The 22,848-nt window shown below is 35.6% G+C and overlaps 1 protein-coding gene across 2 annotated transcripts in view; it reads right to left on the minus strand.

Moving 5' to 3' along the window:
• Positions 1-3,230: 3,230 nt before the first annotated feature.
• Positions 3,231-22,848, minus strand: part of FAM174A (family with sequence similarity 174 member A) — a 37,402-nt gene continuing 17,784 nt past the window's right edge. The window contains exons 2-3 of one of the 2 annotated variants that reach the window (XM_040447783.1): positions 17,376-17,510; positions 3,231-3,803 (exon numbers count right to left, since the gene is read on the minus strand). In XM_040447783.1, the coding sequence (XP_040303717.1) occupies positions 3,800-3,803; positions 17,376-17,510 (139 nt within the window). In that variant the 3' untranslated portion in view covers positions 3,231-3,799. Of the gene's footprint in view, positions 3,804-17,371; positions 17,511-22,848 lie in introns of those variants that run through there. The other variant, XM_040447791.1, reaches the window with a different exon arrangement.

Consider the following 22,848-nt stretch of genomic DNA (forward strand, 5'->3'; position numbering starts at 1 on the left):
CAAATAAAAACATATTTAGAGATGAAAAAAAAAAAATCAGAGCCAGACACCTGCCAATACATCCTACACTGTGGCTTTATAATAGGATCTTTTAATGGAACACACAGCATTCAAGGTTTCTCAATGAGCTAGTCATGAAAGCTTTGGGGAGGATTCCTCCCCTAATTTCTTTGCTCTATCTTTATCTCTTGCTTTGTAACAGGCTATTCCCATGGGCAGGTAAAATATATTGGAGTCTGTGGATTTAAAATGTTCAACTTCTGATATAGGAACTGATAGTGTAAAATGAGAAAATATCAAACATCTATCTTACTAAATCAAGCATAGCATCTATATTGAGAATAATTTTTGCTTGATTCTTACAAGTCACTGAAACTATTCATAAAAGTCATTACTGACTGGGATAGCTTTGGTGGGGTAGCCAGAGAAATATTCAGGGAAATAAGTATTTTAAATATTTATGGAATGGCTTCTTTCACTACATTCATCCCTTCAATCCTTTTTCTCTAAGTTCTTTTTACATTCCAACATAAGAAAAAAAACAAACTATCTTTCCTTTATTGTTTCACTTAGAGAGGCAAATTAGGTAAAACTATACTACATAAGTAAAAAGGAATAAAGTTAAAAAGGACCAAAAGAAAAAAAAAAAAAACAAAGGACCAAAAAAAAAAAAAAAAAAAGGATAGGTGATACAGGGTCAGACTATACCTTCAGTGAGGCAACTAAACCCAGTAACCACCTGTGAGCTGACTCGGTGTGGTTTGAGTACCAAGCCCAACAGCTTGTCTTCACTGTATTGTAGTGACTGTCTACCTAATAATTATAAGAAATTAGGCAGAGAGAAGCTACTTAATTTTCTAGCCCCATGCGGTGATTGATCAGTTGAAGTGTATGACATCTATAAATTACTCCAAACCCATCTTTTCTCTAATTTACTCTAGTCCTAAACTATGACCACAACTATACTACTTTCCATTGATCTCTAATTCCTAGGGTAGGTTCTTACCAACAAATTATAGCCACAAGTAAGTAAAAAATGAGAAAGGAGAATAGTAACAGGTTTTCACAACATCTAAGATATCACCAGGTATTTTATAATGTACACATAACTTTATAGATGAAAATCCTAACCATTTTATCAGCATGCTTGTTACATATCCAATGAAGCTAAAATCTGGCATACTATCTGGCACTTTAATCAAAGTGTGGCTTATTATGATTACTATTTAACAGATTTGCAGTTCAGTAATGATTATATGAATATAATGAAATAAGAGCATTTCTAACAAACATGCCAGAATTCCCATATTCAGTTGAAGGATATTCTCTTTAAAGCAGTCACTTAGAGAATTTGTGTATTTCTAATACAGTTGCTGCTGCCCAAACATTTCAGTAACACCTTTTTAAATTTGTTTTTAATTTTTTTTAATGTTTTTATTTATTTTTGAGACAGAGAGAGACAGAGCATGAGCAGGGGAGGGGCAGAGACAGGGGAGAGACAGAATCTGAAGTGGGCTCCAGGCTCTGAGCCGTCAGCACAGAGCCTGATGTGGGGCTCGAACTCATGGAGTGTGAGATCATGACCTGAGTTGAAGTCGGACATTCAACCGACTGAGCCACCCAGGCGCCCCAGTAACACCTTTTTTAAACCTAACTTAGAGGGGTGCTTGGGTGGCTCAGTCAGTTAAACGTCTGATTTCAGCTCAAGTCATGATCTCATGGTTTGTGAGATCAAGACCGGAGTCAGACTCTGTGCTGACAGCTCGGAGCCTGGAGCCTACTTCAGATTCTATGTCTCCCCCTCTCTCTCTCTGCCCCTCCCCTTCTTGTGTTCTGTCTCTCTCTCCTTCTCTCCCTCTCTCTCAAAAATAAATAAACATTAAAAAAAAAATTCTAAACCTAACTTGGAGATCATTTATTAAAATTATCTTTACTTCATCTTAAACATTATTCTTATCTTCAGGCAGATTTGATTTTTACCTCCATTTAGTTTTAATTCAAAAGTCAGTTTATAAATAACAGCAGTTAGTAAATTAATTATTACTATTTCTAAGATACTATAGTATATGATTTTCAAATATCACAAAATGGTAGGTAGGGGGCTAAAATTAAATCCAATATTATGTTGTTTTAATTACATTTAAAAATGAAGAAAGTTTATATAAGAAATCTGGATCCTTGGCTTCTCTTAGAAAACTATGAGTTCATAGTATTGGGCAAGTGTTTCCTCATGGTAACTATTGGTGGGAGCTAAACTGAGGCTGTTCCCTTCAGAAGAGTAAATGTATTTTCACTTTTAAGTTCCTACTTAGACAACATATAAAAATACAGTGACATCAAGGGGACTAGACTTATTGTAGTTAATTTAAGCCAGTTAACATACTTGATAAAACTAAGTTGGCATTTCAGGTGGCCAAATACTCCAACTTACCTCATTGCTAGAGGATTACCTATCCTTGCCTTGTTGAACTCTGGAGTAGCCTTAGGGTGTGTTTTGGCCAATAAAATGTAGATGGAAATGAAATATATCACTTTAGGGCAGAAGCTTATGAACTAGCATGTAGTTCACCACATCTGGACATTTAGCTACGAGGCATTATTCCAGGCAGAGGTTTCTCCATCAGCATTGACCCTGAAGAAAAGACAACGGAAGAGTAGAATCACAGTCCATAACAAATGGGCAGCAATCTTTGTTGTAAACCACTGTGATCTGGGGACCATCTGTTACTACTAAACAACTTAGACTATCCTGATAGACAGACACATATTTAATTTACCTCCCTGGCCCATATCAGCAACTAAATTTGTGACCCATGCTTTTCCTGTAAGTTCCTTTCTAAGTTTTAGAATGTGGAAAACTGAAGCCCAACAGGGTTAAATAGCTTAGAGTTAATAAAGTCAGTCTCTGTATTCAGGTCTGTCTGACTCCAAAGTTTATGCACTTACTTTAATTCCTTTTTCTCCTGCACCAAAATATATGACTGGAATGTTTTGTCATTACTTCTTTCACAATACTGTAAATAAATAAAATGGCCTTGAAATTCACATTTTTCTAAAATATCTAATCAAAGAAGGTATCTTAACAAGTTGCTCAATAAAATAATCTTTTTTGAAAGATTTTTCTAGAAACCATATAATATGTATATATTAATATATAATTCTATAGTCTTTGGATTTATTCTGTAAACATATTCTGTCTGTACCATGTTAAAAGAATTTTTACATCATTTCTTGTTTTGCAAACAACTCAGACATTTATTAATTTACAAAAAACACAAATGCAAAGTAATAAATTTGGCTTCTTTTTCCCAAAAAAATGGGAAATACATCTTGGTAAAGAAATTTTAAATTATTTTTACACACCAGTTGGTTGTTGGGATTTATAGTTTTATCAAGAAAAAAAAAAGGCAAAAATCCTCCCCAAAACAAAAAGTCCCCCCCAAAACCCACAAAAAAACAAAACATTAACTGATTAATATATAAAATTGTTTACAACAATATGGTAAGCAAGAAACAATAACTGATCAGAAAACACCCTGCTTTAAAGTAATTTTCACACAGATTTCTACTATAGTGCAGTTCACTCCCAACAACTGTGAGCCCATTAAGAGCACTTCTGTACATTCAAAGACGTAACAAAATGATACAGTATTTATTGCAACAACAAATTAAAGGTTGTTATAATATATATAACTTAAATACCCCGCCCCTAGTGATAAATTGGCTTCTTATTCCTTAAACATAGAAATTCTGCTCTTCATTGTAGAAAGATGAAGTCCTTTCATCAAAAGGCACATTCTTATCTGCAAAAAACAAAACAAAAACAAAAACTATAAATGTTCATCCTGGAATAAACTTGAACACATTTTAAAATATCCCCAAAGATTTGGCCTGGCAGGAAGGTAATGAAAGTATTTAATGTAAGGGAATTGCAATGAATGGCACTGAATAAAACAAACGATTATTTTGCCTATATTAATTAAATCAGACCCTATCTTTTGAATTATAATTCTAACATTTCCAAAGAGATTTTATATGGTAGTGACATGTAGAAGAAGTACAGGCAAATCTATTTCAAATATATAGTCTCATGTGAAAACAGGAGTGACCATAATACTTAATGCTTTGATTTATTTAAAACAGGGCCTGCAACCTATTCAGCTATGTGTGCTAAGTTTAGTACTTAAATACATCACCAAACATATACCGAGCTATTATCTGCCAGAAAAAATGCTTGATACTGGGGAAGATGGTGATGACAAAAAAGAAAAAAAGAGAAAAATAATAAACATTATTCCCTGCTCTTGTTATAGAACCACAAATAAAGGGCAGAAATCACTCAGAGGACAAAAAACCTGGCCTAGAAAGGAAGTCTGAATTCTAATACCATTTTGGTCAATTATTTACTGGATAAGTTCTTCTTCTTAAGAATGGCATAAAACAGGGATGCCTGGGTAGCTCAGTCAGTTAAGCATCCAACTTCAGGTCAGGTCATGATCTGGTTCATGAGTTCAAGCCCTGCAGTGGGCTCTGCACTAGTAGTGAGGAGCCTGCTTGGGGTTCTCTCTCTCTCTTTCTCCCACCCTCTCCCCCTCTCTCTCTTGCTCCCCCTGCCCCTTCCCCACTTGCTCACTCTCTCTCTCTCTCAAAATAAAGACATAAACTTAATTTAAAAATTTTTTTTTAAAATTAAAAAAAAAAAGTAAAGAAAATGGGATAAAACAGGGGCACCTGGGTGGCTCAGTCGGTTAAACATCTGACTCTTGGTTTCGGCTCAGGTCATGATCTCATAGTTCGTGAATTCGAGCCCTGCATTAGCCTCTGCATTGACACTGTGGAGCCTGCTTGAGATTCTCTTTCTCCCTCTCTCTCTCTCTGCCCCTCCCCTGTTCATGCTCTCTCTCCCCAAAAATAAATAAATAAACAAAAAAAAAATCTGCTTATTAAAGCTTTTTAAAAAAGAATGAGATAAAACAGTTTCCAAGAATTTAAGGATGTCTTTTTATGGAAACCTTCAGGATGAAAACAGAAAACTATTATAATAAGAGTCCAAGAGCTGGGAAAGAGTTGAGAGATGCAGACCAATCACACTATTTGTCAGGTGACATGGTAAGGAAGAAAAGCCAAGATTCAAGAAACAGAATTAAGGAGATTCAGTTATTAATGACAGAAGCTCAAGAAGCATTTCAGTCTACATAATCATATTCTGTTGCTCCTTATTTTACCACAGCACTCTTCAGTCATGAGGATTTAGTCACAGAAGTTTAAAGATTATATCAGATTAGATTAGCTGCTCTATCGTTCTATTGACAGAATTCCCACTGCACACACATACACAAAAAGCTACTCTGTTTACATTGGATTCCTACTCATACTGCTCTGCAAAACAGCTACTCGTGAACGATAATTCCTTAAAACACATACATTCATTCTGTGACCTCCAAACCCAAATATTTCTCTTACTAGCTGCCGAATTTAACCTTCAGAAAACATCTTGAATAGTTAGGGTGACATATTATAAGCTGTGTATTTAACACTAATCTACTTTTTGTTTGCTGATAAAAATATTGACTCATTTTTGTCTTTGCTTTTGCTAGTAAAAGGGGGTTGAGGTGTATTGGGAAGAATATAGTTCTGAGAAATTTTGACTTTCTGATAAAGAGACTGAGGTGGGGTGGGTTATTGCCTACCACCCTCTTGTTACCCGAAACACAGATGTGGTGGCTGAAATTACAGCAGTCATATAACCAGGATAAGACAAGCATGAGGAAAGGCTGGAGAAAAGTGCATAAATTTAGACTCTGATCAAACAGCCATTGAGTCAATGTAAGGAGCCAACTACTACAGATTTCTTATGACATGACAGAAACTCTTGAATTCAGAAAAACTTCTGCTATTTTATGTTCTTTATTAAAATAGGGAAAAGTAAAAAGTTGTAGAAAATAGTCAATCATAGAGAAGCAGAGAGTAGAATGGTGGTTGTTGGGGGCTGAGGGAGAATGAAATGCAGAATTGCTATTCTATGGGTATAAAATTTCAGTTATGCAAGATGAGTAAGTTCTAGATATTTGTCATACAGCGTTGCACCTATAGTTAATAATATTGTATTGTGTACCTAAAAATTTAAGAAAGTAGAGCTCATGTATTCTTAACACAATAAAAAAAATCACCATGCTCTTCTATGAGGTAAAGCAACTGTGCAGTTTTTAATAATTTTTATGGAAAGCTCAGTTTGAGTACTTTTCAAACCTCAAGAATGTTTTGTCTCTTCATATTACAAAATGATGCAATAATAAAAAAAGTCATTATTTTCAAGGACAACTTAAAAGCTACCTCAGAAAATCTTAAACTATCAAAACAGCTACAAATCCAAATCAAGTTAAAAAAAATGTCTTAGTGCAGTCAAGAGTATTGTTACTCTTTATTCATTTAAATAAATTTGGAAATATTAGATGCCTGTTTTTGTTTTTTTTTTTTGTTTGGTTTGTTTGTTTTGTTTTTCATCTGAAATTCTTTTAAAGAAGATACAGTATCTATGGATCTGGAAGAATGAATAATATCTGAGAACACTAGGAAAGGTTAATGACTTAATAATTGTGTTTATAACTTTTCTGTCCATAAACTTGAGGTCTTTGTCCCTATATTGTCTTTAACCCCATTCAGGCACATCAGCCTCATGGGGTAGCTATGCTTTGCCTCCCATATCTGTCTATCTCAACTTAGAGGGACTATAATCCAAACAGTCACAGCGGGGTATAAATCCTGAACAAAAGCAGCAAGCATTTCATTAAATGGATCAACTGCTACATGGACAGAAATTTGTGATTTAACTGTTGTAGAAGTGTTCATTTAATAGAATTAATTTAAACCAGATCAAGCAAACATTTTTGCTCTAGGTCTGTTCTGTCCAACAGCCACTAGTCACATCTGGCAATTTAACTGTAATTTCAATTAGTTAAAATCCAGTAAAATTAAAACTTCAGTTTCTTAGTCACACTAGTCAAATTCAAGTGTATGAGTCACATGTGGTTAGTAGCTATCAAATTAAATAGGATAACTCCAGATCATGCAATGAGATGAGAAAGGGCATTACCAAAAAATCTGATGTTACATAACATTTGTTAAAATAACATACAAATAATTCATGTTCTTGGGGCACCTGGGTGGCTCAGTCGGTTGAGTGTCTGACTTTGGCTCAGGTCATGATCTCACGGTTTGTGGGTTCAAGCGCTGTGTTGGGCTCTGTGCTGACAGCTCAGAGCCTAGAGCCTGCTTTGGATTCTGTGTCTCCCTCTCTCTCTGCCCCTCCCCTGCTCACACTCTCTCTTTAAAAAAAAATAAGCATTAAAAAATAAATAAAAATAACTCATGTTCTTATGCACATTGTGATGTCTAATTAATGGAGCAAGGCAAATTTTCTTCTAAGGCTCAATGTCCACAGAAAAAACATACAACAACAACAACAAAAACAACAGGGGCATCTGGGTGGCTCAGTTGGTTGAGCATCCGACTTCAGCTCAGGTCATGATCCCACTAATCATGAGTTTGAGCCCCACATCAGGCTCTGTGCTGACAGCTCAGAGCCTGGAGCCTGCTTCAGATTCTGTGTCTCCCCATCTCTACCCCTCCCCTGCTCACACTCTGTGTCTGTCTCTCTCAAAAATAAATAAACATTAAAAAAAAAAATTAAGGCTCTCTTTTACTACCTTTTATTAATTATTACTTTTATCATTTAAATAATGACAAAGTTGCATAGTACCCTTTAAATGGATAAAGTACAGACTAAACGTAACATTACCAATTTTTATCTAAAATAAACATTAGTACTTTGACATACTCTTATATTCTATTTACTTTGAATACTCTTAGTGTTTATTCTGATAATATGTTTCACAGTGAAAGTAGTGTTTTAGGAATTAGAACTATTTTCAAATTGGTAACTGAATAAGACCTTCTTAATGAGTGTTTCTGGTTAAATACTTATATATCAAATCTGCTTTCTAATTCTGATATATTGATGTTAATATGAAAAAAATATTTTGTGGTCAAGTAACATTGAGCACAAATGTAATGAAGACATATATATTAAATTTAATGAAGCAGAATAGAAGTAGCTAAGAAGCAAATTTAGGGTTTTAAAAATTACATACTTGAAAAAATAGAGGTTAGAGTGGGAGAGAGCCAAAGCATAAGACTCTTAAAAACTGAGAACAAACTGAGGGTTGATTGGGGGGGGGGGGGGGGGGGAGGAAGGGTAGGTGATGGGCATTGAAGAAGGCATCTTTTGGGATGAGCACTGGGTGTTGTATGGAAACCAATTTGACAATAAATGACATACATTAAAAAAAAATTACATACTTGATAAAAATGACTAAAACAGCCTTGAAGTGATGTAATTGCCAGCTTTTAGAAGCTGCTACCAAGCCTGTTAAACTGTCCTGTGGTGTACATCATTATAAAATACTACTGGTTATTTTAATGTTTGGTGGAAATCAAACAGAATAGCAAGAAAGTATTGTTCCCATTTGTTGTACATTGTTTTAAACTGTTTTGGGGACTGGTTATGAGTATTTGTTTCCAATATTTTTCTTTGAGGAAAAAGGGACTTTTTAGTCAGTATATGCTGATTCCTCAACAGTTTTTCTACGCAAGAGGGCTGAAACATCCTACACAACACTTAAAAACCAACAGTTGCTTTTTAGTTTTGTGATTTCTTTGTGCAAAAATTTTAGTAACCAAACATAAGAAATCACCTCTCATTTACAAAATTAGGATATCAATAGTAAATTCAAGAGAAGTTATATTAACCAAGTTGCTCAAGTTACTTTTTTTCCCATTCATATGTTTTCCCAATTTCACCATATTAATATTAATGTTTAAAGTACTACATATGAGGACACTGCTGGATAACTCTGCAATATCCACTGGAACACAAATGATAATTCTTACCTAATTATGGTACTTCCATTTTCCTTCCTAGGAGTTTAGTTTAGAAATGGCCACATGACCAGTGATATGGAAAGCAAAAACAAAAACAACCTTACTTAGAATTTCTGGGGAAACTTTTCTCATTCCTAAGAAAGGGATACAAGACAGCAAGTCGCTAACTTCCACTGAAAGTGCCATTCTAGATATGATTGTAGAAACTGCTGGCACCGTCCTATTATCAGCCTGAAAATAAAGCCAACACATGAAGATATGAAAAACCAAGGGGACTGCAAAGAAAAGAAGCCACAGTCTTAATGTACTGTGTCCAGAGTTAACCCTGTGACATACTATTATGTGAAATAATAAATTTCCTTGAATAAACTTAGATGAAACCATATATTGGCAGTTTCATATGGTTCCATCTAATACAAAGAAACAGTGAAAATAACTACCCCAAATCCTACCAACAACAAACATTAAAATTCTGATGTATTAAAAACCAAAGTAAAAACACTCCTCTCAGAAAGAGCTGACTACAAAAAGATAGTTTGAGGCTGTGATAAAATTCTAAGCAAGGAAATTCATTTGCCTCTCTGGAAATAACTTGCTTCCTGTTATTTTGTGGATAGAATCTGGAAAATAAAGAGGAACTAATTTTAGAAAGAACTTAAACAATGAAGGCAGCATCAGTAAGAGCTGATCCCACAAGAATTACTAGCAGTTATACTCTAAGACTAATATGATTCTGCACTGCAGTTGGCAAAGTAGGCATATCATAATATTTACATTCCTTATTTTTAGGGTCCTCGTTTGCAAAATAAAGAGTGATAGCAAGTGCTGATATAAAAGACAGAATGAAGAGAATTTAGAATTATTCTCTTTATTATAAAGGTATAAATCAAGTAAATATTTAAAAAATGGAATTAGGTTACAGTAGGAAGAGAAACCTATTATTTAAACTCTCTGAGACTCAAACATCCTAATCTTTAAAATAAGACCAATGTGGGAGTGGGGGGTGGCAGTGCCTGGGTGGCTCAGTCTGTTAAGCCTTGGACTTCAGCTCAGGTCATGATCTCATGGTTTATGGGTTTAAGCCCCACATCAGGCTCTGCACTATCAGCTCAAAGCTTGGAGCCTGCTTCGGATTCTGAGTCTCCCTCTCTCCCTGTCCCTCCCCCGCTTGTGCTCTCTTTCTCAAAAAATAAATAAACATTAAAAAAAAAAAAGGCCAACAGCAACTACTTTGCAAGACTGTCTTGATGATTTCATAGTACATGTAAGGAACCCAGTACAGTGTCTGCTATATCCTCCACTAAAGTAGGTAAAGTAGGTACCTACTAACAAATGACTATTGTAATTGCTCCTATTGTAGTTCTCTGACCCCACTCAGTCCAGGCTCCCCACTGGGTTCATTGACAATATCCCTTATCTTATCCCTCTAAAGACATTTCTACCAATATCATCCATTCCCTTGATTTCTTCTATCATTTATACAGTAGGACTTCAGGTAAGTCTTTGGTGAACGTCCTCTTTTAGGGCCTAAAATGACCTTATAATACACTCTCCACAGAAGTACTAATTTTCCCTCTATATTAACTTTTTAAAAGTGTATTTGTTTGTTTTGAGAGAGCAAGAGTGCGTGGGCGGGGGAGGGGCAGAGAGAGAGAGAGAGAGAGAGAGAGAGAGAGATCTCAGGAATCCCATGAGATCATGACCTGAGCCAAAATCAAGAGTTGGATCTTTGACTGAGCCACATTGGTGCCCCTCCCCTCTTTTTAATGGGAGAAGCAAATGGTATCAACCCTGATTATCTGTTACCAACGTCAGTCACAATGAGATCTGTATGTATCTTTCCCACAAGATAAATATGAAATGTTGACTAAATTGATGGAATTATTCATGTTTATGCATGTTTAATTTCTAACACCAACATTAGAAGATCAGAGCTTTGCTCACTGAATCAGCTTCAAATGAAGTAGCAGAGTTTGAACTGTGTATCTCATTACAGACAATAATCTCTGAACTACAGAAGGTAACAGGAATATAAACACATAGCTAGTCACAAAGTAGAAAAGAAATGTGTCCACCTTCCCCAAAGTGAAAGACATTTCAAAAAAAGGGTCTGTAACTGTACAGACTATGAAAAAATTCAAAGCAGAGGTCTAGAATCAGTGTAGGTGTTATTTAAATGATGCTTAATATTGTTTGAAAAGGAATAAAAAGGGAGAATAGAATAATGGTTTGATGTTTGCTTCTTGGTGTATGGAAATATCCATCTCATTGCTCATTTTGCAAAAGTAGCTCTGGCCTAGTGAAGAACATTACCCCTGATTGTGCCAAGGTCAAAAACCAATTAGGTGAGGGGTTCCTGGGTAGCTCAGTCGTTAAGCGTCCGACTTCAGCTCAGGTCATGATCTCACAGTTTGTGAGTTCGAGCCCTGTGTTGGGCTCTGTGCTGACAGCTCAGAGCCTGGAGCCTGCTTTGGATTCTGTGTCTCCTCCTGTCTCTGCCCCTCCCATGCTCATGCTCTCTCTCTCTCTCTGTCTCTCAATAGTAAATTAAAACATTAAAACATTAAATTAAAACATTAAAAAAAAAAGGGTGGGGGGACCTGGGTGGCTCAGTGGGTTAAGCCTCTGACTTCGGCTCAGGTCATGATCTTGTGGTTTGTGAGTCTGAGCCCCACATCGGGCTCTGTGCTGACAGCTCAGTACCTGGAGCCTGCTTCTGATTCTGTGCCTCCCTCTCTCTGCCCCTCTCCCCATTCACACTCTGTTTCTCTCTCAAAAAAAACAAATAAACATTAAAAATTTACCAAAAAAAAACCAATTAGGGGAATCTCAAGTCTAGTCAAGATTTCTTTGTTCTGTATTCCTGGCCTACTACCTTGTTAACTATATAAAGATGCCTTTTTTTTGTTTTTTTTTTTTTTTTGTCTAATTTTGTTCACCACCATATATCTTAGTAGAGTATTTGGGGACAAATGACAGGCAGTTTATCACTGCTCTTAATGAAAAAATAAATTCATGAAATTTGCTATGTCCACTGGGATGTCTTATATTTTCATGGTTAAAACTGATTTTCATACTCTTTGACCCATAATCTCAGTACTAGAAATTTACTCTGAAAATGCACATGCACAAGGTTATTCATCGTAGTATAACTTGTAATTGCAAAGTAATTAAAACTATCTAAATGTCAAAGCATAGGCAATGGATTGAATAAACCATGGTACCTACACACCATGGGGTACTATGAAGGTGTTAAAAATGAAAAATATCTTTATGAACTTATAAAGCATGACTCACAGGAGATATTACAAAGCAACAAAAAGGTATAAAATAACATATATTATACCTTTTGTGTAAAAAAGAGGAAAGCATAAGAAATACATATTTCTGCCAACTTCTATAAAAAAAAAAAAAACACAGGGTAGATAAACCATAAAATAACGAAACTGATTACCTAAAGGGGTGAGGTGGGGAAAATGACATGTAAAGAATATAAGAGGGAATGCTATTTCTGAGTGTATGTGTGTGTATATTTAAAAAAAAAAAAATGTGTATAGTTTTTACTTTTGGAAGCATGTTAGTACTTTTCATATTAAAAATGCCAATGAAAATGGGAAGGGGAGGAAAAATCTGAAACAAAAAGCAAACTCAAATGACTTAAATTATATTTCAAGTGATTATGATAATCACACTAAAGAGGGGAGGAAAAGAGAACCAAGCCAAATCACGTACATATCTAACTATATATTCTGTCTTGGGCAAGATGAGGTTGTAAAGAGAGAACTAACAAACTCTAAACCTTAGCTGGCTTGTTTATCATAGTGCCATAGGTAAAGTAATTCTGAAACTGTATTAATATTATTTTAGGAATAAGCAACTGAGTAAATGTGCTGATGTTGTTGGGATCCAGAACATTGTTGGAAGTCATTCTCGTGACAGAACAAAGAGAATGCAGCTATGGAAAAGGAAGAAGGCAAGAAAGAACCCAGTGCCGATAGACCAGCATGATAGAACGGGAGGTATGAAGTAATACTATGTAAAGTTTATGTATATATGTGAATACGCATGTTTATATGGGCATGCGTGTGTGTGCCCACACATTTCATAGCCCTAATGGCTGAAAGGACCAAGAAGTAAGGACACACTTTAGTAACAAAGAGCTCATTTAGGGGCCACTAACAGAAACCAAAGCTCTTTGGAGAAATGGCTGATTCCATCACTACGGCAGGATAGATACAAAATGAGCGTGGAATAGCTTATTAGGCCAGAAAGTAAGGAAGTGCTTTAAAAACAATGGGAGCAAATCACAAGGACACAGAAGCCAGCTTGAAGAGGCTCCCACTGGCAAGTACAACAATGAATTATACACCACTGAAACAAGAGAAGAATCATGATTCTATACTGTCAATAGTTAGATAAATGAATGCAGAAGGAACGAGGAAAAGCTCTTGCTTACACTATAGTATCAATGCTAATTGGTAAATATGAAGGAAATGTTGAAGTTGGAAAATCATTACTTTGCAACTATCACAGTGAAGATCAGATCTGGCAAGAATTAAGACGAATGACTGCTAAACCTAGGGGAAAATTTTGATAAGAATATTTTCCGGGGCGCCTGGGTGGCTCAGTCGGTTGAGCGTCCGACTTCGGCTCAGGTCATGATCTCGCGGTTTGTGAGTTTGGGCCGCGTTGGGCCCTGGGCTGACAGCTCCGAGCCTGGAGCCTGCTTCGGATTCTGTGTCTCCTTCTCTCTCTGCCCCTCCCCAACTTGTGCTCTGTCTCTCTCTGCCTATCAAAAATAAATAAATGCAAAAAAAATTAAAAAAGAAAGAATATTTTCAGGATTTTAAAATATCTTCTTGGTTGCAGTGAGGAAAAATTGTAACATACTAGAGAAACTGGGCAAAACTTTAGATAGGTGCATCAAAATTACTACTGCTAATGAAGGAAAGAAGGACATTGTGTGTCTCCAGATATGACAGCCTGAGAAAGTACTTCAGGTAAGAATGTATAACCTGGATCTAATTACAAGGAAACATCAGAACATTAGGTAAACATAAAATGAGGGAGATGCATTTTTCTGTAGCTACACTATGAGGTAGAACACAAAAGAAGAAATGTAGTAAAATATGTTGTTTTTATTTAAATTCTAGTTAGTTAACATATAATGTAATATTGGTTTCAGCAGTGGAAATTAGTGATTAATCACTTAGGTACAACACCCGATGCTCATCACAGCAAGTGCCCTCCTTAATACCCATCACTCACTTAGCCTATCCCCTGCCTACCTTCCCTCCAGCAACCATCAGTTTGTTCTCTACAGTTAGTTAAGAGTCTCTTAAGTAAAATGTGAACAATAGGTAAATCTAAATTTAAAAATAATAGGATATTCTGGGATGCCTGGGTGGCTCAGTCAGTTAAGCGTCTGACTTCAGCTCAGGTCATGATCTCACAGTTTGTGAGTTCGAGCCCCGCGTCTGGCTCTGTGCTGACAGCTCAGAGCCTGGAGCCTGCTTCAGATTCTGCACCTCCCTCTCTCTCTGCCCTTCCCCCGCTCTTGCTCTGTCTCCTTCTCTCAAGAATAAACATTAAAAACCATTGAAAAAAAATAATAGGATATTCTTTGTACTATTTTTATTCTTAGGACTTTTCTGAAATTATTCCCAAACAAAAAGTTTTTTTTTTCCTAAAGTAGTGCATAAATATATGTTCTTGAGGAAAAAAAAAATCAACATAGAAAGATATAGAAACAAAAATGAAAATGAACTGTCAACCTCCCAATCTCAACCTTTCGTCACTAGAAGTTAACCTTCACAAAGTTAGAATTTTTTTTTTCTTTTTCTGTTCTGTTGTTGTTGCTCTATTGTATCCCAGGTCAGCGCTAGGCACTAAACAGTTGCTGTGTAAATTGCTTCTCAATCATTCATTTCTTGGATCAATAAATGAATGAATGAATGAATGAATGAATATGTAAGCACTGTTTATTTACTGTTCTCCCTACTTTAATCAAACATATCTACATTAAAGTTTTTTCTACGTCTTTTTTTAAATAAGTGGAGTCATACATAGTAGTAAAAGATTATCACTGGGGTGCCTGGGTGGCTCAGTCGGTTAAGTATCCGACTTCAGCTCAGGTCATGATCTCACACTCCGTGAGTTCAAGCCCCGCATCGGGCTTTGTGCTGACAGCTCAGAGACTGGAGCCTGTTTCAGATTCTGTGTCTCCCCCTCTTTCTGCCCCTTCCCTGCTCATGCTTTGTCTCTCTCTGTCTCAAAAGTAAAAATAAAAACATTAAAAAATAATAATAAAAAAATAAATAAAAGATTATCACTGATAATTAGAATTACCCCTGAAACATGCTTTCCTATTATTATAACCATTTCTCCCACCTTAACTCTCCAAACACAGTTTCTAAATCTGGTTCCTAATACCTTTCAAAGGCTCTTGAATAATTAACTCCTTTCCATTTCTCTTGCTATCACTGTACTACTGGCCACCCCATGTACTTGCACCATCTAACTGGTCTTCCTGGTTGCCTTACTCCTTATCTTACTTTCCTCCAATCTATGTAATCTTCAAAACACAACTTTGATTATGTTTCCTATCTTAAAATTTTCTAAGTGGCTTTTCATAACCTGTAGAATAATTTCTCACTGATTGTCATGGATCATGATCTGCCTTTTGATTCTTTGTTCTTCCTTGCTCATCACTCTTACTTTTGCGTTCAAAGCTCAAAAATTATTCACTCATTCATTTATTCTCACATAGATTAACATAGCATCTATTTAACTTCTTTTAGTTATATTTTATTACTTTTTAAACTTTATTTTTTAGAGAGAGGGAGTGAGCAATCAGGGCAGAGGGGGATGGGGAAGGGGGAAGAGAGGAAGAGAGAGAGAGAGAGAGAGAGAGAGAGAGAGGGAGGGAGAGAGGATCTTAAGCAGGCTCAGCGCTCAACATGGAGCCTGACATGGGGCTCAATCTCACAATTGAGCTGAAATCAAGAGTTGGATGCTTAACTGACTGAGCCATCCAGGCACCCCAGCATCTATTTAACTTCTTTTAGATTCTTGAATACTCTATATTCTCTTTTGCCTCTTGTGTTGTGTGCCTGCTGTTCTCTCTCCAGCTCCCACCTCTACATCCACCTTTAATGTTGCTAATTTTTGCTCATTTTTCAGTATCCATTAACATATTACGTCTAAGAGGCTTTTCTGAATCATTAGTTTTTGCTTAAGTGTTCTATGTCCCTAGTACACGTTCTCATACCACCCTGTATTTACTGTTTATGTAACTCTAATGTCTAGCTCCCTAATAGAACACAAAATTCATGAAAAGTGGGCAACAAGAGTGGTGTAAGTATTAGAGAAAGGTCTGTGGTGAGGCAGGATACAAAATAAAAGATAACTACAGCCAATTACATCTCATGGAAACCATTCCCTCCTTTACATGCCTCCTATATTCCTTGGTCCTGTCCCTCTCCATCCTTCAGCTCTTCTAGTCCACCTTCTCCACTACTACAAGACATACTCTTCTACAACATGTATCTGATTATCTGATTACATACACTTCATACAACACCAATGGTTCCCCATTGACAGCAGGTTGATACCAAACTCTTTAGCAGATTATAAAACTACACATTTCCCTCAAAAACAAACAAACAAACAAACAAAAAACAAAACTTGCACATTCCTATGTCCTGCCAGAGCTGATCCTCCCATCCTTACATGTATAAAAATCCAAGATTTCTGTACTCATGGTATTTGTAACTAAATCTGGACTCTAGTTTTCTTTTGCCCAAAAAATCTCCTCTCTGTTCCAACATGTCTTTCCCTATTGAAGGGATTTTTTTTTACTACCTCCTTTCTTCATTCCATCTGCTTTGAAACTAAGTCCATAGCCGTTAACTCTGCTTATCCAAACTTCTTAGGAAGCATCTTAACAGCAAGAATAGATCTGAGAATAGATATCAGACCATTAGCTACACTATGAGACCACTAATACCACAATTTGCACAAAAACATGATTTACAAATAGAATAACAGACTAAAATCAAAATATTTTCAGAATTCAAAAAGAAAATCAAGTTTATTAATATTTCTCTTTCTTTCTCTTTCTCACGCACATACACACACACAGACTTACTACATGTTACATGTAGCAGCTGAAAGAACAAAGCTCTACAAGGAGACCTACAATGAAGATTTCTTGTGGGGATGATATTCTGTTTATACCTATTTTAGCAAAGCAATGTGCATGTGACCTATTGGTTGGGTAAAACAAAGAACTTCATTAAATAGAACTAAATAAAATCTGTTAGGATAAAAACTGCTAAATGAAATACTGTATTTTTTCTACTTTATTTTTTCACTTTACTTATCAAGAACTTGCCTCCTAATTCATGGAATGAAACTGTCCAACACTTACTTACCTTCGAGGATGATTGGCATCAAACAAAGTGTTATCATCATCCTCATCATCTTGTTCTAAAGGTGTCAACTCCATGTTTTCTATGTTAGTATCCAAAACTCCATATCTCCTAGTCTTTCGGTTTCTTCTTCTCATCCTATTAAATAGAGCATATTAATAAATAAAAATTATTTGGATATGGCATAATGATCCTTATTTTATATGTAATTATAAATGAAAAATAAATTATCCCTCTGTTGCTGACATACGAGGCACTCAATATCAGAATGGCTACGTTTCAGAAATGGAAATGATCTACTACCTAGGATTATTTATGAAACAAAATCTATCCTAATCCTACATGTTGTGTACCATTTCTTCTGTCTGACACATTCTCTTCTCAATAAGCTTCTGGTATAGACAGATAAACTTTTAAGCCTTAGTTTGGGTACCATGTATTCACCGAAGCTTTCTATTCCAGCCTTTTCCCTACTTCCTCTATGCCTTCCCATTGGGCAGGATTAGGTATTTTCTGCCCCACTAAGAAACTCTATGTGATACATGTTCAAATTCTACACTAAGTAGCTTACAAACCTGGCTGCATATTAGAATCACCTAGGGTATTTTAAAAAGCTCCACACTTAGTCCATATCTCCACATAATTAAATCAGATTTTCCAAGGAGAGGAACTAAGCATCAGTATTTTGTTAAAGTTCTCCAAGTTATTCCAATGTGCTGAAAACCACTGTCTCAAGTCAGTGGTTCCTGAAGTGTCATTTCCTGGACTAGCAGAATCATAATCATCTAGGAATTTATTAGAAGTGTAAATCCTCATGCCCATTCAGACCTACTGAATATGAACTTTGAACTTGGGGCCAAGATCCCTATATTTTAACACTTCTTGTCAGTATGATACATGCTAAAGTTTCAGAACCACTGCCTTAGAGGACAGAAAATATTTTAGGGTGCTAAACATTAATCATTATTTAAATTCATATGGAAGTCTCTGACTTAGGATTGCACTCTAAGGTTTTCTCTCACATAACTTGTTCTTTTCCTTCAAATTATTTATCTTAGTTTGCATTTATATTTACTTGTAGATATGGTTATTTGAGTGTTTATTTGCCTCTCTCTTCCACTAAGCTCCAGGAGGGCAGCTATACATGCCTTGTTTGCCATTGTATTACTGCTTTGTACAACAGTTTCTGATTGATTAGGACGCTCCTTAAATACTTGAGGGTCTCAATGATACATTCTAGCTCAGTGATCCAAATCTGATCCTACAATCAATGCCTAAGTCACCTCCAATGCAATAACCTCAAATCCATACACAAGAAAATATGTTTTACACAAGTTTCTATGGGAGGTTAAAAACAAAACAGAAGATATTTCAGTAACAACATATATGTTTATGCTTCTGGGTCACTTTATATGATGTAGTAAGTGTAAAAAGATATACTATGACTACAGTGCCAACTGGGAAAAGCTATACAAGCCTCTGTAAAGATGACAGTGGATCCCCTGAGAGACAAACTGTCTCACACATATACATACTCAAGAAATATTTGACTCTTATGAAGCATCAAGCATTGTGCTAGCTTCTGAGGGTAAAGTACCCGGTCTCAGTGATGAAAATTTAGAAAATACTATTAAGTCTGGACAAAAACCAAGAAAAGATCCACCAGTCACTGCCTATAGATCTATTTATATGCCTACCCAAACATGTTGGAACAGGAAACAAGAAGTTTCAGTATAGTATTTAAAACTACAAATGCAACCAACGTAAGAGTTAATACTAATGTTAAAACTAACAAAATAAAATAAAATAAAATAAAATAAAATAAAATAAAATAAAATAAAAATAGCAAAAAGTAAAAATAGCAGTAATTAGTATAAGCTAGTCTTTTATATGGCAAGAAACTAAAGGGTTAGGTTGTTAAATTAGTAAGCACATCCATGTGTGCATGTCTGTATGTATGTATATGTGTGCAAGCACATTCATACACACTCACACCCATGTAGAGATCAGAAATCTAAACTTTTTCTGCAAAGGATCATAGAGTAAATATTACAGACTCTGTAGCAATCACATACAGTCACTTGTCACATATTCACCTTAATTTTTTGCTGTTGTTACTTTGGTTTTTTACAACCCTTTAAAAATGTAAAAAAAGAAAAAAATCTTGACTGATAGGTCTTAAAAAAATAGATCAAGAAACCACATGTGACTGATGGGCCATAGTTTACCAACCTGTGATTTAGACTAATAAAGGGTTCACAGAAAAACTAAGAAAATAAAAGTACTGATCCCGGAAATAGGAAAAGCACAAGGGAGATATACCTAACTAATGGTTCTTTTGAACTACATAATTCAATAACCTTTGTCATGCATTCCTTTGGTTTCAAAAAGTGAATACACAAGAGTAAGTGAAGGGATGTGGCAGTGTAAGTTAAGGATATTCAGAGTTAGAATTTCTCCTCTTCCCTTTTGCCAGTCTTTCACTCAATTTTCTAAATCATGTGGCTTTTCAAACATTCTGGCATTTTCACTAAACAAAGAAGAAATTAATGTCATGTGAATTATTTTTGATCCTTCCAGGTCATATATTATTTGTCAAAGAGTCAATACGTCAGTAACCTAGTCATAGTCGGTCACAGGATACCTTGGCAAGTCTTAAAAAAGGGAATGATACAAAAGTAGACCTTAAGGACTTGAAATTTTATCTCAGCTGACACTCCTCTCCACTCCCAAGGTCTTCATTGTTTCTTGAATGAATCTTTCAGTGAGTGGCTGAACTAATCTGGCTAATCATGCTATTTTCTATACTTTGTATAGTGTAAATGTTTGACTATATTGGTAGGAGTGAGCACTCTGTTACTTATTTTAGCTTGCACTGTCTTTTATCATTTATATAAATGCTGTCTTCCAAACATGAATCTAAGCTCTTTAAAAACAAGAACCTACAGAGAAACTACATTGTTAGGCACCCAATAAACAGGGGAATGCTGTTCAATTTAAGTGAAGTTAGCATGTTGGGGCGCCTGGGTGGCTCATTCAGTTAAAGCATCTGGCTCTTGACTTAGGCTCAGGCATCATCTTATGGTTTATGAGATCGAGCCCTGTGTCAGGCTCTGTGCTGACAGCAGGAGAGAATTTAAAGAATGAAACTCAATTTAATAGAATTTAAAGTTGAAATCCAATTTCTCAAAAAGAAAAAAAAAAAAAAAAGTCTTTCCTAAGTCTAAAGATCTAGGCACTGATGGCTACATGGCTGTGATAGTAACATGGGTATAAAAACACCAAATATATCCACATGAAGTGATTTTTCTCAGGGAAGGTCAAAAACACTTGTAAACCTTTAAGTTATTGGGCCGATTTAATAAGCCATGTACTTAAAATAATAATAAATATTGAACATAAAATACAAAACACAAAATAAAAGTACACATTTTAGGTAAAAAGGCTACTTTTATCTTAATATGCAGTACCTTAGTCTTAAACAAAAGTATAAGGCGGCTTTAAAATTCATGTAATTTTAACAGCTATGGTTCTTTTGTCACAATTGAATGTTTTCTTTAAGCTCATGACATCCCATCTTGTCTACATGTATTGATAATTACATAAATCTATAGTTACACTTTTCTATTAAACATAGTAAATGCATATTGCAACCTGAAAAAAAAATGTTGGCTCTCAATTAACAAAAAAATGAGGATTTTATAAATGTGTAGAGGAAAATATAGAAGATTAAAAGGGCAAAAGAAAATAGCTATATGGTTGATTATATTGAATGATATTCACTCATCACATGGAATGCACAAGTAAATGATCTTGAGATCCCTTCTAGGTAGTCAAGTTAATAGCTAACCAATATAGTTTGCAAATTCTTCAAAATTTTATTTTACTAAGGTTGGTAGGAATTATTTCCATTTAAATAACATGTAAAAGCTACAGTACAAAAATAAAACTAAACTACTAAAGTAAGCTTGATAAAATTTTATGTAAAAATGTATGAGGCTACATAAAATAAACACAACAGAATAAAACTCCATTTCATTTTACTACTCTATGAAAGAGAGAAAACTGATCAATGTAACTTGCAGTACCCATCTGGTCTTATTCTTTTTGTGTTCTTTTAAATGAAAGCCTGTAGGTATTAAGTATGGAATAATGTAAGTAATATTACTTAATTTCTTCCAAAGCATATTCAAAACTAAACTGAGGAATATATCATCTACTGGATATTTTATACACAGAAACTTCTCTATATGAGAGACATAATGATTAAGCTGAGTAATTTTTAAAAATTTTTTCTGGGGCGCCTGGGTGACTCACTCGGTTGAGCAACCGAGTTCAGCTCAGGTCATGATCTTATGGTTTGTGGGTTCGGGCCCCATGTTGGGGTCTGTGCTGACAGCTCAGAGCCTGGAGCCTGCTTCAGATTCTGTGTCTCCCTCTCTCTCTGCCCCTCCCCCACTCATGCTCTCTGTCTCAGAAATAAACATTATTTTTTTTTTTAATTTAATGTTTATTTTTGAGAGAGACAGGGAGGGAGGGAGGGGCAAAGAGAGAGGGAGACACAGGATCTGAAGCAGACCCCAAGTTCTGAGTTGTCAACCAGAGCCAATGCAGGGCTCAAACTCATAAACTGCAAGATGATGACCTGAGCCCAAGTCAGATGCTTAACCGAATGAGCCACCCAGGTGCCCAAGCAGAGTAATTTTTTTTTTTTTTTTTGGTTTTTTATATGTTTATTTATTTTTGAGAGACAGAGGGAGACAGAGCATGAGCCGGGGAGGGACAGAGAGAAAGGGAAACACAGAATCCGAAGCAGGCTCCAGGCTGTGAGCTGTCAGCACAGAGCCCGACGCCGGGCTGTAACTCATGGACCATGAGATCATGACCTGAGCCAAAGTCAGATACTTAACCAAGTGAGCCACCTAGGCGCACCAGCAAGCAGAGTAATTCCTAATAAGTAAATGTACAACTACTACAAAATTTTTGACTTGACTATTTTTGGCAAAAAAGTAAATCAGTGACCAAGAATGATTTTGAAACTGATTACTTTGCCATTGTAACATAATGCAAATAAAAATTAGTGAGCCACAATTTTAGCCACCTATGATTTATCAAGAAATCCAACTCAATTGGATATATAACATATTATAAAAATACTTTTATCTGACCTGTCTCTCATTTCCATATCCCATTGCCAAAACCAAATCCATCAGTTATCACTTCAAGTTCTTCAAGAAGTAGACACCAACAAGAGATAAGACTATGTTATGGCTTGAACTGTGTCTCCAAATTCATATGTTGAAATCCTAACTCCTAGATCCTGAGAATGTGACTTTATTTGAAGATAGAGTCTTAACTAGTCAATTAAGTTAAAGTCATTTAGAATGGGCCCTAATCCAGTGTGACTATTGTCAATAAAAAAAAAAAAAAAAGAAAAGAAAAGAAAAGAAAAGAAAAAAAGAAAGAAAGAAAGAAA

This window comes from Herpailurus yagouaroundi, unplaced genomic scaffold (genome assembly GCF_014898765.1).
Source record: "Herpailurus yagouaroundi ecotype Mexico unplaced genomic scaffold, PumYag 29, whole genome shotgun sequence".
Lineage (NCBI taxonomy): Eukaryota > Metazoa > Chordata > Mammalia > Carnivora > Felidae > Herpailurus > Herpailurus yagouaroundi.